Source organism: Triplophysa dalaica, chromosome 22, assembly GCF_015846415.1.
Source record: "Triplophysa dalaica isolate WHDGS20190420 chromosome 22, ASM1584641v1, whole genome shotgun sequence".
Taxonomy (NCBI): Eukaryota; Metazoa; Chordata; class Actinopteri; order Cypriniformes; family Nemacheilidae; genus Triplophysa; species Triplophysa dalaica.
In genome coordinates, this window is record NC_079563.1 from 228,644 (window position 1) to 241,996 (window position 13,353).

The following is a 13,353-nucleotide window of genomic DNA, read 5'->3' on the forward strand; positions in this document are numbered from 1 at the left end:
TATAACGCTCAAGCACATGTTTTCAATGATATGATAATAAATAAATCATGACAGATTTACTGAGGTAAGCGTTAAATGCATTACTGTAAAATAGTGCCCCCTGCTGCACAGTTGTGAGAACCGGAGCTACAGTGATCTTGGATTTGCGTGATGAACTTTATCAAACATTTATCGATTTAAAATGACGAACGGTTGAACATCTTCTCAAAGGGGCTCCTTTGGACTCTACGAGACCCCTAAAGGTGGTAGTTGACTCTAAAACGTTGAGCATCAGATCCAGATTATGCGATGATGTTGTACACAGGGTGTAATCCAGCACACCCCACAGATGCTCAGATGGGTCAATGTCCTCTTTATGGAACCTTTAATCTACAGTCCCCACAGTCTTTTAAGAGTGTATTTAAACGACATGAGGGTGACAAAGGGCCAGTAATGAGAATAACCAATCAGGATCTGCGATATTAGGTCATAGTGTTTTAATATCAGTAATAATGTATATTATCACAAGTAGGCTACTGTTACTGAGGTCCACCCTGTTGCACTGTCCTTCTTTACACAGTGAACTGCCAATCAAACATTTATCTTTACAGCGGTGTGACAGCGAATGGACCAAAGAGATTCCTGTGGGCTGGACTACCAGCTCTCGGACCAATGAGATCTCGCTGTTGGCTGAGCAACCGAGCGCGACGCGACAGAAACAAAGCCGACGACGACGTCTTGACATTTTACGACAAAATAATCCAAAAAGGGTTATTGCGTTTATTTTAATAGCGTAGGATAGCTTTTTTAATGACAGGTCAGAAACATATAAAGTTATTCTTCAGTTGACATGCCACAAAAAGCAGATTCTGAAAGACGACCTGAGAAAAATACCATCTGAACGTTTCATTTAAAATGAGTGTCTTGGTAAAGAAAGTGAAGCAAAAGCATAACAGATGGTGGGATGTGTCGCGGTGTGTTTTGGGGGCAGGGAGGACATTTACTGGTGTATAATCCGCTCTGATGTCACTGTATGTTGAAGGAGGGGTCTGAGATCCGGGCGCTCCGTTTGCTTTAATCCCAATGTGTTGATAAGAGCAACAGAAGATGAAGGCGAGCCGAAAAGCCCTTCTTCAGTGCCTGTTTTCATAACAGGTAAGTGAACTGTGCTGTACATTAGATGCTGCTGTAAACAGGCGATTGTGTCAAATGTCTCCTTTTTGCCGACTGTAATCGATCTTACCGTAGGTGCACCTGCCAGATGAATTCAATAGGGATGGATGATGTGTGTGCAATAGCGCAGGCCCGTTACGTTAGAAAATAACGCGTCTTTGAGTTTTATTAGCACTAGAAAGTTACAAAGTAAACATTCAATCTTATTTGAGTTTTTATTAGTGTGTTTTTTGACAAATCACTAGTTTATTGCGCAGGGCGCTCAATATGCAGCTTTATATACCTGTATAAGATCGCAGTTGCGAATAATAAATACATGGATATTCGTATTGTATATATAACAATATTTGTTATATATATATAGTCTTCTTTGATATAAGAAGTATGATTCGGTTAACGTTTTTTGTTTTGTTTTGCGATTCAAAGCCATTGGATTTATTTTCATAATGTCAAGGTGAATGGAGGCATTGTTGCTTTTTTGGAATAAATCCAATTGCGCATTATTCCCTATTTGGGTATTTTAGAGAATAATCGAACACTTTATCCTTAATTTTCACTTTATTCAAAAATATTTTTTATACTTTATGTTGTTTGTTAATAACAGCATAAAAACAATTTTACATCATTATGTTTTCATTTTCTTCTGAAAAAAAACAAGCTGTTAATAAAAATATAATAAAATCATTTATATAAATGCAAAATACAGTGCTGTTTATTTTTTTAGATTCTATTTAGGAATCATACTGTTTCATTTAAAAAAGTGGCAAAAAAAGGCAACATCTGTCAAAGCAGAACGACCTTAAAATGCATGCACTCCATTGTAAACAATACAATAGGTTACGTGCTAAAAGGGAATGTGGGGTTAATGGGGAGGTTAATCCCCCGGCTTTGGGTTTTCATGGAGGTTTGACAGATGAATGTACTGAACCCCAGTGCTGGTGGAGTATGGCGGCTACCCATGGTGAGGCCATCTGGGACTGGGCCAGTGCCATTAACCAGCTCTCTGTACAGGGAGAGAAAGATCCTTTTTACATTTTGAAGACAGACATATGAGTAACATTATATGATTTGACATTCAGCCTGATATGAAGTTTACATGTATTTGTTGTGTTATTTTCATTTCCTAACATTTTAAAAAGTACGTTTTTATAAATGTATGTTTGGCATCCCTCATCATTGTAGTCAAAAAGCCGTAGTGTCATGACGTTTTAGAGATGGTGTCAGAGCTATTTGGTTTTAGACTAAACACACATTTGAGATTAAAATTCCACTAAAAAGTGCCAGAATGAATGTATTACCATGGTTTTCAATATGATGTCATAGTAATCCATACAGTTCTTAACCAATTTATTAGATCCCAACCATCCCTGGCTCAAATTTGGGTATAAAAATGTAACAAAAATGTATTCGGTATTTGCCTAATAAACTATAAAAAGCTGCAGTAGTCAACATAGATCATTTGGCCTTGTTGATTACTAATATTAATCACTTTGGTGTGTCATTCAGACTGTTCAGAAACATCTAGAGAATGAGCAGTGAGTGGGCGGAGTCATGAGCCATAAGGAGGAGCCAGATGAGGTGGGTCTGAGGGGTCCTCCTCCTCACCGCAGCAAGCAGCCAAATGGGACTCCTCTCGAGGGAGGTCGACCAAGATGGAGACCATGCCAGCTGCACAATCCGGATGCAGAAATCCAAGGCCACCGTCATCACCAGCATCACCATGCCAACCAGCCTGGAACTAGCCGAGCTCCACCGCATCACCGTAGGCGGCGTGTTCCCGGTCAAGCACAACGCAGGCGGACTGAGACCGGAGATACAGATCCAAAAGCTGGCCAACTGCCCAGACACCATCGAAGTGGAGAAAGACTCCATCAGCACAGAACTAGACAGCAGCACAGAGAAGAACAACAACAGGCAGTCAGCACTCCTACAACAGATCAAACTTTAGAAACGTCTCCAGAGGATTCCTCTCAAGAACTGCTGACTCCATCTCCTCAGGCTGAACCGATCACAGATAAGCCCGATGGAGACCAGGCTGATTCCGTTGAAGCACAAACGGCTCATTCAGATGTAGAAGAGCCCTCAAAGGAACTGTCGGAGGAGAAAGAGCAACGGGAAAAATCAATGTTTGGCAAAAAGAATGAAGAAGAAGAGGATTACCCCAAAGAAACACCTGAACAGAGTGAACAGGTTTACGGTCCCTCAAAGATTCCAGCTTTAAAAACTACCTTTCGTTCTGAAAGTAAAAGAACCAGCCCTCTCAGAGTAGATGTTCCACCCTTCACCACATCTCCTCATCAAATGATAAACAAACCTCTTTTTCAGTCTCAACAATCCTTTCCAGAGTCACTTCGCTCTTACAATGCCGAGCCCAAGTCCAACCCCGCTTACTTTACCACTGGTTACACTCAGACAAACAAGGACACAGAATGTAATAATAGTTATCATGATGCAGACCACCAAGATGAACTCTCGGACTCTAGTCATGAGGCCTGCTCTGATTCATACCCACAACTAAGTCCTGAATCACATCTGGAGACTTCATATCAGACAGAATCATGCCAACACGACCTACCAGATCCCAGTCCAGCATCGGAGGAAGGTCAAATCTTTGAGAGGAACCAAAGCACGTCCATGGATGAATGCGACGAGCAGTGCAACCTTGAGGAAGACGTCAGTCAGCCTTGTTCGGTGGGCTCTAGGCTTCACCATTACGATGAACAGTCGGGAGATGAAGCTGAACGCTCGCGGAGAGTCAGGAAGAGTTCAGTCAGTCTTTCACTGAAAGTTCAGGAGCAAACTGAAACGGTAAAACCCGACAAACCTTCCACTCCAACCCAGCATCAACCACCGGAGTCTTTCAGACCTTCAGGAGATGCTGTGTCTTTGGCCATCAAGGATATTAGGGAAGCGATTGAGGAGGTAAAAATCAAGGCGGTGCGTTCGCCATACACGCCCGACAAGCCCACAGAGCCAGTGTGGGTGATGAGACGGGACGTGAGCCCCGTTGATGACTTTCAGATTCAACCTCAGTTTCAGTCATATCCACCGTCACCATCTCATCACTCGCAGTCTTCTCCGCAGAACACGGTTAGTCACGCCTCCCTTTCATGGTTTCATGTAATTGGACATAATGGGACAAACTAGATTTTAGAGTTTGAGCATCATATTTTTTGTGAAAATATGTGGAAGCAATGTGGAAGACATATGAAATAAAAATCGAGGCTATCACAAAAAATGTATTTTTGGATTTTTCCTAAATAAATGTACAAATATTACTGTTGCATTGCTTAAAACTTAATATGAACTACTTTTCTTTGCGATGTTAAAGTTCTGAAAAAAATGCAGAGCATCTTTTCTGTTACTTTGATCTGATTTAATTTGCATTAATTTTATGCCAAAAAATTCAAATAGAAACATTTTTACTTGAAATTTGAGAGAAATGTTGTTCGTAGGTCACAGAATGAAACAAAGATGATCATTTTACCTTAACACATAAATTTAGAAATATTGAAAACGATTTTGAAACGGTCTCAAAATTTTTCTGCGTTTGTATTTCTTCTGAGAAATGAAGTCTCACAAGAGTTTTAGAAGAGATCTCAACAATGTCACTGAGTGCAGATTCGCCAAGTTTGTAATCAAAAGTCAAAACTATTGAAGATCTCAAATTCGAACATTTCCCATCAAATGTAAACAAATCTAGATGATTTTACCTCTACAACATTCATTTTACACCTACATACTCTGTTTGTACTGTCAACAGTTTGATTTCTGTTTTTTCACTTAATCAATTTTAGGAGACATCTCCTAAACATCTGACATCTGAGACTAAGTTGATACTTAAATGAAACTCTACTGAGATCTCCATCACATCTCTTGAGCTGTGAAAGAGCAACCTCTGAAAAAAGTTCCACATTCCATGTCATTCCATGTCATTCCATGTCATTCCATGTCATTCCATGTCATTCCATGTCATTCCATGTCATTCCATGTCATTCCATGTCATTCCATGTCATTCCATGTCATTCCATGTGTCTGAAATGGTCCGAGTTTTTTTTATCAATGATGATTCTACATTTTGTACACTATATGAAAACAGTGGTTCTTTTCATTTTTATAGTCTCCGATTCAAGATGTAGTACTGCCTGCGGGAGCAGAATCCTCTGGAGTTCCATATCAGGAGGACCAGGATATAGACGTGAGTCCCAGTGTGCCAAGTGAAGAGGTGAAAATGTGTTATTTGACTTATGTTTTATTCTTAATTCTCATTCCTTACACTTCCACTGTAAATGCATCTATATTGTGTTTTTGGTTCTCAGACGAGGAGAAGTTTGGCCTCTTTCCCTACATATGTTGATGGTAAGCTCAAGCTAGTATATGAAAAGTTCACTTGAAAAAAAATCCTCCATCATTACTAATCCTCAATTCACTTCAAACATTCCTGGCCTTATTGTTTGCTATGGAACACAAAAAGTGAAATTTAAAAACAAAAAAGCACAAAATAACGTCAACACCATAAAATTTGCATATAATAATCTCATATGACTCATGCTATGAGTTTCAAAGAAAGAAAGTCGTACAGGTAGTAAAATGTATTGTTCGATTTTTAAGTGAACTAACGATTACGTTCCCATTTGCAAAGAAAACATATTTTCCTATATATTATGAATATAGAGAACATATCATAAGAATTTAATAACATATTAAAGTTATGGTCGATCCAAAAATGAAATCTTAAGTAGTTTAAAACCTGTATAAATTTCTTTGTTCGGTTGAACAAAAAGATAGATATTTAGAAAAATGTTTTGTTTCTGGGGTAGTCAAAACAAAGGTGCCCCAGAACTGTTTGTTTTCCTACATTTTTCAAAATATCTTCTTTTGTATTTAACAGAACAAATGAAAATATGGTATGGTAGATACAATTGTGCCCCAGAAATCCCAGTTGCTAACATTCATCCAAATATCTTTATTTTCAACCACATAAAGTAATCTATACAGGCATGGAACATTACAGGGTTTGTAATTCATGACAGAATTTTCATTTTTGGGTGGACTGTCCCTTTTAATATATATATATATATATTTCACAATATATAAAATAATACATTGTTAATATATTACAATATATTGAATAATACCTGCACTTTTTAGAATGTTTTAGATTTTCCAGTATGTTCCCTATTTTTGTTTCATAAGGGTTACTTGTTGAAGGACCCGATTTAAAATAATTTATTGTCTTTAAGTTTGTAAGTAAGAATCAGTACAAAAACATTTAGTTTAAATATGTAAAATCAGCTGTACCATACACATTGATCATGGATATTCAGTAAAACATCATAGCAGAGGAACAGATGTGATGTTTAGTTTTCATTCACAGTCTGCCTGACTGTTTCCACAGTTCCTGGCCCATGTGACCCTGAGGATTTGATTGACGGCATAATTTTTGCTGCAAACTACCTGGGTTCCACCCAGCTTCTGTCAGAACGAACGCCCACAAAGAGCGCACGCATGCAGCAAGCCCAGGAGGCCATGACTCGCGTCCGGGTGAGAAACACACCGTTATATATAGACCAGGGACGCAAGCCTGAGTCTCCTCTTGTGAACCAATTGTTCACAGCTTCTGCTGTTCTTGTCTGTCATTTTGGAACGTGCTCAAACACGCACACACAAACGCTCGCTTTGCACAGTGTCATCTACAAAAAACTGATACTGGTTTCATCTGGAGCTATCTGAGGTCACAAAAGAAAAACATGTCATAAACATCCACCGCACCCGTGTTAGGAAAACAAAACTGAGTGACATCTAGCTGATTCTGGGAGTCAGATTTTGTCTCTGGGGCCGTTGATGTCATTCTGATCAGAGCTGAACGTTTGATAGCGTTTCTCACAAACTGTAATGCCGGAGACTGCTTACCATGACACCCTGTCCCCCCTCGGTCATACTATCCTGTTTTATTACGACAGGGCGTTCCCGTCACCTCCAAACCAATCAGGTGGTGACTGAGACCCCCTCCGTGGCCCTTTATGTTTGCATGCTTTCTTTGACCGCTTTCTGTTTTTATTTGTCCCTTGTCGAGCAGACAGCCCAGAAACAGGCCAAAATCAGAAATAAGGTACAGTATTTACTGTGTAGTTTTGTAGCCAGACTGGGCTTAAGATGGACGAATATGTTTCTGCCTTCGTTTTGTCTTCTATCAAATATGCAATTCTTACATTTATAGATAAGAATGTGCTATTTTTTGAGGACTGTTTTGCTTTCTTCATGGCATCAGCAAGCTACAGAGAGCGGGACGGCATCCAGCACAGAGGTGGATCTTTTTATATCCACGCAGAGGATCAAAGTGCTCAGCGCTTACACACAGGTACACCTTCAAATGACTTTGATGCTATGCATTTTCTTTCTGATGTGAACGCGTGTGTTTCACAGACTTTTAAACGCGCAAAAGGTCCATTTTAAAGCTTTGGTATCTTGGCAGGACGCCATGATGGACCATCCGCTGAGGACCATCTCATACATAGCCGACATCGGCAACATGGTTGTGCTGATGGCTCGAAAGAAGATGATTCGCTCTCAGAGCGCTCAGGAAAACCTGGACGCCGCCGACACCCATCACACCAACCCGGCGCAAGACGACCAGAGGCAGTACAAGATGATCTGCCACGTTTTTGAATCAGAAGACGTAAGTGGGGTTATGTTTTTGGTTTCCTTCAGCGAAGGGCTATTGTTTATTGATCTTGATTGGTCTGTTCTCCGCATCAGGCTCAGCTGATCGCTCAGTCCATTGGTCAGGCCTTCAGCGTCGCTTATCAGGAGTTCCTGAGAGCCAACGGCATTGACCCAGAGGACCTGAGCCAGAGAGAGTACAGCGATCTGCTCAACACTCAGGACATGTACAACGATGACCTCATTCACTTCTCCAAATCGGAAAACTGCAAAGACGTAAGTTGACCAGTGGCGTGATGTTACAGTAATGGTGTAAAAGAGGATGAGATGTATGCGAGACAGTTGGAAGAATGATTTTTATTATCTTTTGTAGAAATTATATATTAGTAGATACTAATGTTGTGCACATTCAGAATGGGGTTTAATGTTTTTATTAAATCTATCATTAATATGGTGGCACAACAGTTTTTTTTATAAATAAATCTTCCACAAAATCTGCTAAGGAGTGATTAATAATTGTAATATTAATAATATATGATAATAATAGAGTGATAAATAAATAAATACATTTTTACTTTTATTTTCGACGAGATCTGCATTTTGAGTTTAAATAAATTGTTTCGGTTATAGACCCTTTTCAGAAGACACTGGCGCAGAAGCGCTTCCTGTTTTAGTTTTTTATCATTTATATATTTTTAATTTCACATGCATTTCACATAACATTTTTTGTTTAGTTTCAGTTGTAAATGTTTTTTTTGTTTTTCCTTGTTATGTTGTCTCTTTGTTTGTCATGTGTAATAAATGGAAACAGAGTTGTTATTATCTTTCAAAATTGTCCATAAGGCACAATAAAAACCCCTTTGTGCGTAAAAAACGTTAAATTTACTGGTGAAAAAAAGTCAACAGCTAATTTTATTTTTTTCAACAAGCCAAACATGTCACTCTCTGAGTTACATGTGATTTATTTAAAGGGGTCATATGGCGCGAATACAAGTTTTTCTGTGTCTTTGGTGTGTCTTGAGTTGCCCATGCATGTATTAGACACATAAAATTGCAAAAATTAAAGTGTCAGATGAAAAGGTGACTTCTATCTAAAAGCGAATGCTCACCCAGACCTGCCTGAAACCCCTCGTGTTACCAGACCCCCACAAATTTACCTCTCAAACATCCCTTATGCATGTTATCACATCTGTCATAAACTTGAGCTGGCTGTCGGTTGAAATTGTAGAACTATAATATTGGCATAACACACTCATCAACGGTCACTTTCTTGAATACTTCCCGGCAAATGAATTAATCATTATAACCCTAAAATCCACGTGTTTTCAAATCCACATCATTTGAATATCCAAATGTCTGTCAAAAAACATGCACAATACACAGAAGTATTTGTGAGCAATTCATGAATTTCGATGACTTATTTTAGTCAAATATCAGTGTTGATAAAATGTGGACGATGACTTTTAACCCCATAGCAGATTATGACTCGTATAGTATCAATAGAGATAACGTTCAAGGGTGCCCGTTTAAGATCAGTGCTTAAAAGAATTAAAACACCAGTAGAAATGATGATCATACCAGATCATTTACAGTTAATGTCCTGGATTTTGTGCCAACACCAAATCTGTTACTGTTACTTTTTCCATGATTATGACCAATAGATGTAATATAAGAAAATATTATTCTGTTTATCATATTAGTTTTCTTGTCATTTTATCAGCAGCAATGAGCTGTATCTTTATCTGCTTAATCTTACATTCCTAAAAACCTTCAAGCCATAAGAAAGGTGATGAAGCATTTCAAAATGGGATGCCCGCAGAACATTAAGTCAGTTTTCCGACTTTGTTTATGTCTGTTTCAGGTGTACATAGAGAAACAGAAAGGCGAGATTCTGGGTGTGGTTATCGTGGAGTCCGGCTGGGGCTCTATTCTTCCCACGGTTATCATTGCCAGCCTGATGCACGCTGGACCTGCTGCCAAGTCTGGAAGACTCAACATCGGAGATCAGATCATGACTGTTAACGGCACCAGTCTGGTCGGACTCCCGCTCTCCACGTGTCAGAGTATCATTAAAGTATGTTTTATTATATCTGCTATGTTTCACAGTTCAGAAATTTATTACAGCATGGCTCACAACAATTGGCTCAATATCTTACCATTATCTTCAGGGTCTAAAAGCTCAATCCAGAATTAAATTGAACATCGTCAGGTGTCCCCCCGTAACCATGGTTCTGATACGTAGACCAGATCTGCGCTATCAACTGGGCTTCAGTGTGCAGAATGGCATTGTGGGTACTAAGATTAAGTATTTTCATTGTTTGTGTTCTTTGATGTCAGTATGTTTCAAATGTGTGTGTTTTGTTTACAGATTTGTAGTCTCATGCGAGGGGGGATCGCAGAGAGGGGTGGGGTCCGGGTAGGGCATCGCATCATCGAGATTAACGGTCAGAGCGTAGTGGCAACACCCCATGAGAAAATTGTTCATATTCTGTCAAATGCTGTGGGAGAGGTAACTCACACACATGCACGCACACGCATGCACGCACACAAATGTAGTTGACAGTTTGGTGTTAGAATGTGTTTGATTTCCCCCCTTAATCTTCACATATACTTTAGGCAAGCTGAATTTTGTCATTTCTGAATGAATTATTAGACTGTTATAGAAATTTTGCTTTTAGATTAATCTTGTGTGAATGTCTTTAAAAAATGTCAGGTTAAGTATAATTTAAGCTACCAGGAAGCTTAAAAGTAGTTCTTTATAAAGCAAATCATAAATATAACCCTGACTTTCTGCCTCTAAACAAATACTATACAATGTTAGTTTTAGGGTCAGATTTTTATTACAATCAAAAATTTTTTTGCCAAAAATGATTGGAAAAACTTACACTAAACAAAATATATAAATGTTGCTTCAGAAATCAACTGAAATAGGTTTAGGCCCTAAAATGATAATAAATTAAATTGATAAAATAAATTATATAGCAACATTAAAATAAACAAATAAAGGTATGGAACAAAATAGCTCCTAAAATCAACATAACTAACAATCTAAAAATAAAAGCTTTAAAGTTTAAAATATTTATTTAAAGTAGGTCAAACCAAAAAACAACACTTTAACAGATGTTTGTCGAACAGACAAATGTCTGAAATAGGATATGTCTCCCAAATTTCAAATAAAAATATTATCTCTGTGAAAACTGGAGAAACAGGTAAAGATATTTTTTGCTAAGCTATACTGCTAAGCAGATTTTGTGTCTTTTCATGCTGTGAGTCTTTCACATTGCTGTTGGACGACTTTGTCACACTTGAGGTTTGATTTTGTTAAAATCGAACAGACTGACCACAATACATCTAGAAATAGGGATTTAATGAAAAATTGGGAATGGTCTCTTATTTTTCTCTGCGGATGTATCTATGTAACTGCCTTAAAAACTGACACACTGCAAACAAAATGTGGCCGCTTCAGATTTGTTGTTCAGATTGCAAGGGTAGGCTTGAAGTCAAGCATCTGACAAAAAAAACATTTTGCATAAGAATTTAAACAATTTTCCTATCCAAGTGAGAGAAATTTTATTAGGCTGACACTGTCTTTACATTTCCTCAGATCCATATGAAGACAATGCCTGCAGCTATGTATCGACTGCTCACTGCCCAGGAACAACCCGTCTACATCTAAACCTCGGCAGGGCTACAAGATCACCTTCACATATGCTTATTCACTCTCTATATTTATTTCAAGATTAATATAACTGTTTACACATTTATTTAACTGGATGTATTTATTCTATTAGTATAGAAACCAAACGATTCCACAAGCATTTGACTTGCCTTAACCTCTGTGGGTCTAAACAGATTTTTGTTAGCTCACAATTTATCCACTGGGATTAGTTCAATGTGTTCATCCAAGTACCAAAGATAAATGAATGATAATCGATCATGTGCACAACACACTACTGGACCTAAAAAGCTACCACACAGAGCTGAATGGCAGTGAGCACAGAGTAATGGTATAAATGTCTGTATTTTGCTGTGAACCGATGCATCTATAAATATACAGTAATTAAATAAGTCAAATTTATTTTGTCATTTTGAATAGTACTTTCCATATATTTTATTTTTAAAACCACAACTTGGGTGTTCCCTTATGGACACGGGATGATCGCAAAGAGCTATATCACAAATGACATTTCTAAAGCATTTTGCACATTTCTCATGGCGTCAGCATTATATAATACATTCAAGCGGATCCAAAATTTTGAATCTGTAATAATAGATACAAATGAAAAATTACCCATCAAGTTATTTATTTTCATTTAAGTCATCGTGCAAATAAAAATGATAATACTCATGTTCTTGCAGTGATTATTATACAATTTATCAATGCACATCATTATTTTTGTAAAATCGATTTGATATTTAATCAAAAACATAAAGCTCCACTCCCCCTCTAAAAAACAACTCTTCTATTCATGCCATGATGCCTGAAAAGGAAGAGGTAAGACTATACTGACTGTCCAATCGGTAACAGTGGTGTTCTCTTGGACAAATTTCAGAAGCCGTTTCACTCGGATGTATGTCACGAATTGATACGGAAAAGAAGACAATTGCAACTTCCGTTTCATGGTGACTTTAAGTTGCACTTTGACTGTTGTGTTGCTTCGAAGCTGCAAAGCAGAAAAATGTGCTTCATTTCAGATCCGTTTTCCACTCGGTTCATGAGAGCAGATATGGTAGTTCATAGGAAAATTTCAACATCTAACTCTAATATTTATCAGTTTCTACTGCAGTGTCGATATCCTAAAGTTCCAAAATGCGTCGAGACATCATGTTCCCATTCATTACTCAACAAAATTCAAAGGCCCCCCCTTCCACTCACAAAAGCTAAAATAAACTCAATAAAATATATTAGAGGTACACATTAACTGGAAAAACATACATTACTTACTAAAAATTGCCAAATAATAAGAAATGTGTTGTTTTTTAGCTTTTTAATGTATTTCAATTCTCATTTTATCTAATTTTTAAACATTGGTAATCTTGAGGCCCCCTTGGTAGTCAGCTGGGGCCCCCCTGTTGAGAACCAATGCCTTAGGCTTATCAGTACTTTTGTATATTTCGAATGTATTTGTGAAGCTTTTATTTTAATGCAACTAAGGACGATTCATAAAGTTATTACTGAAAATGCAAACATTTACCAACAATGCGAAACAATTATGCATACTACATAAGGTTTATACGTGTTTTGTGACAAGTTAGGCTTGTGAACACGTAATGTAAATTTATATAAAAAACATTGTTGGTCAAATGTTGAAAATGTATTATTTGCTTTACATTTTTAGTAAGGTGAAACATGTTTACATTGTTAGATACACACTGTCGTATTGAAAATAATCACTTGCTATCAATAATCTGTAGGTGTATCTGTGAAAACTGTGCTGTTATGCAAACGGAAAATAAAATATTTGCTGTTTAGAGATTTCAAAGGTAAGTCCAAGGCACAGAATGCTTTTTTACTTACATGGGGTGATCTTAAACATA

At 37.8% G+C, this 13,353-nt stretch overlaps 1 protein-coding gene across 2 annotated transcripts; it reads left to right on the forward strand.

Moving 5' to 3' along the window:
- Positions 1 to 1,009: 1,009 nt before the first annotated feature.
- On the forward strand, positions 1,010 to 12,164 carry apba1b (amyloid beta (A4) precursor protein-binding, family A, member 1b). Of its 2 annotated transcripts, none has more exons than XM_056737334.1 (12): positions 1,010 to 1,134; positions 2,659 to 4,242; positions 5,273 to 5,377; positions 5,472 to 5,511; positions 6,551 to 6,696; positions 7,424 to 7,513; positions 7,628 to 7,831; positions 7,912 to 8,091; positions 9,677 to 9,889; positions 9,984 to 10,103; positions 10,184 to 10,324; positions 11,420 to 12,164. In XM_056737334.1, the coding sequence occupies exons 2-12, from the start codon at positions 2,704 to 2,706 to the stop codon at positions 11,489 to 11,491; spliced, it is 2,850 nt and encodes a 949-aa protein (XP_056593312.1). In that variant the 5' UTR covers positions 1,010 to 1,134; positions 2,659 to 2,703; the 3' UTR covers positions 11,492 to 12,164. The 2 variants fall into 2 exon arrangements, with proteins under 2 accessions (XP_056593312.1, XP_056593313.1); XM_056737335.1 differs by having other exon boundaries at positions 5,273 to 5,350.
- The last annotated feature ends 1,189 nt before the right edge of the window (positions 12,165 to 13,353 follow it).

Bases quoted from the DNA above. Each gene is read 5' to 3' on its own strand.
- apba1b (XM_056737334.1), top strand. From the start codon at position 2,704: ATGAGCCATAAGGAGGAGCCAGATGAGGTGGGTCTGAGGGGTCCTCCT. The intron at 5,378-5,471 runs GTGAAAATGTGT...TTTGGTTCTCAG, and splicing joins CCAGTGTGCCAAGTGAAGAG to ACGAGGAGAAGTTTGGCCTC. The intron at 7,514-7,627 runs GTACACCTTCAA...GTATCTTGGCAG, and splicing joins TGCTCAGCGCTTACACACAG to GACGCCATGATGGACCATCC.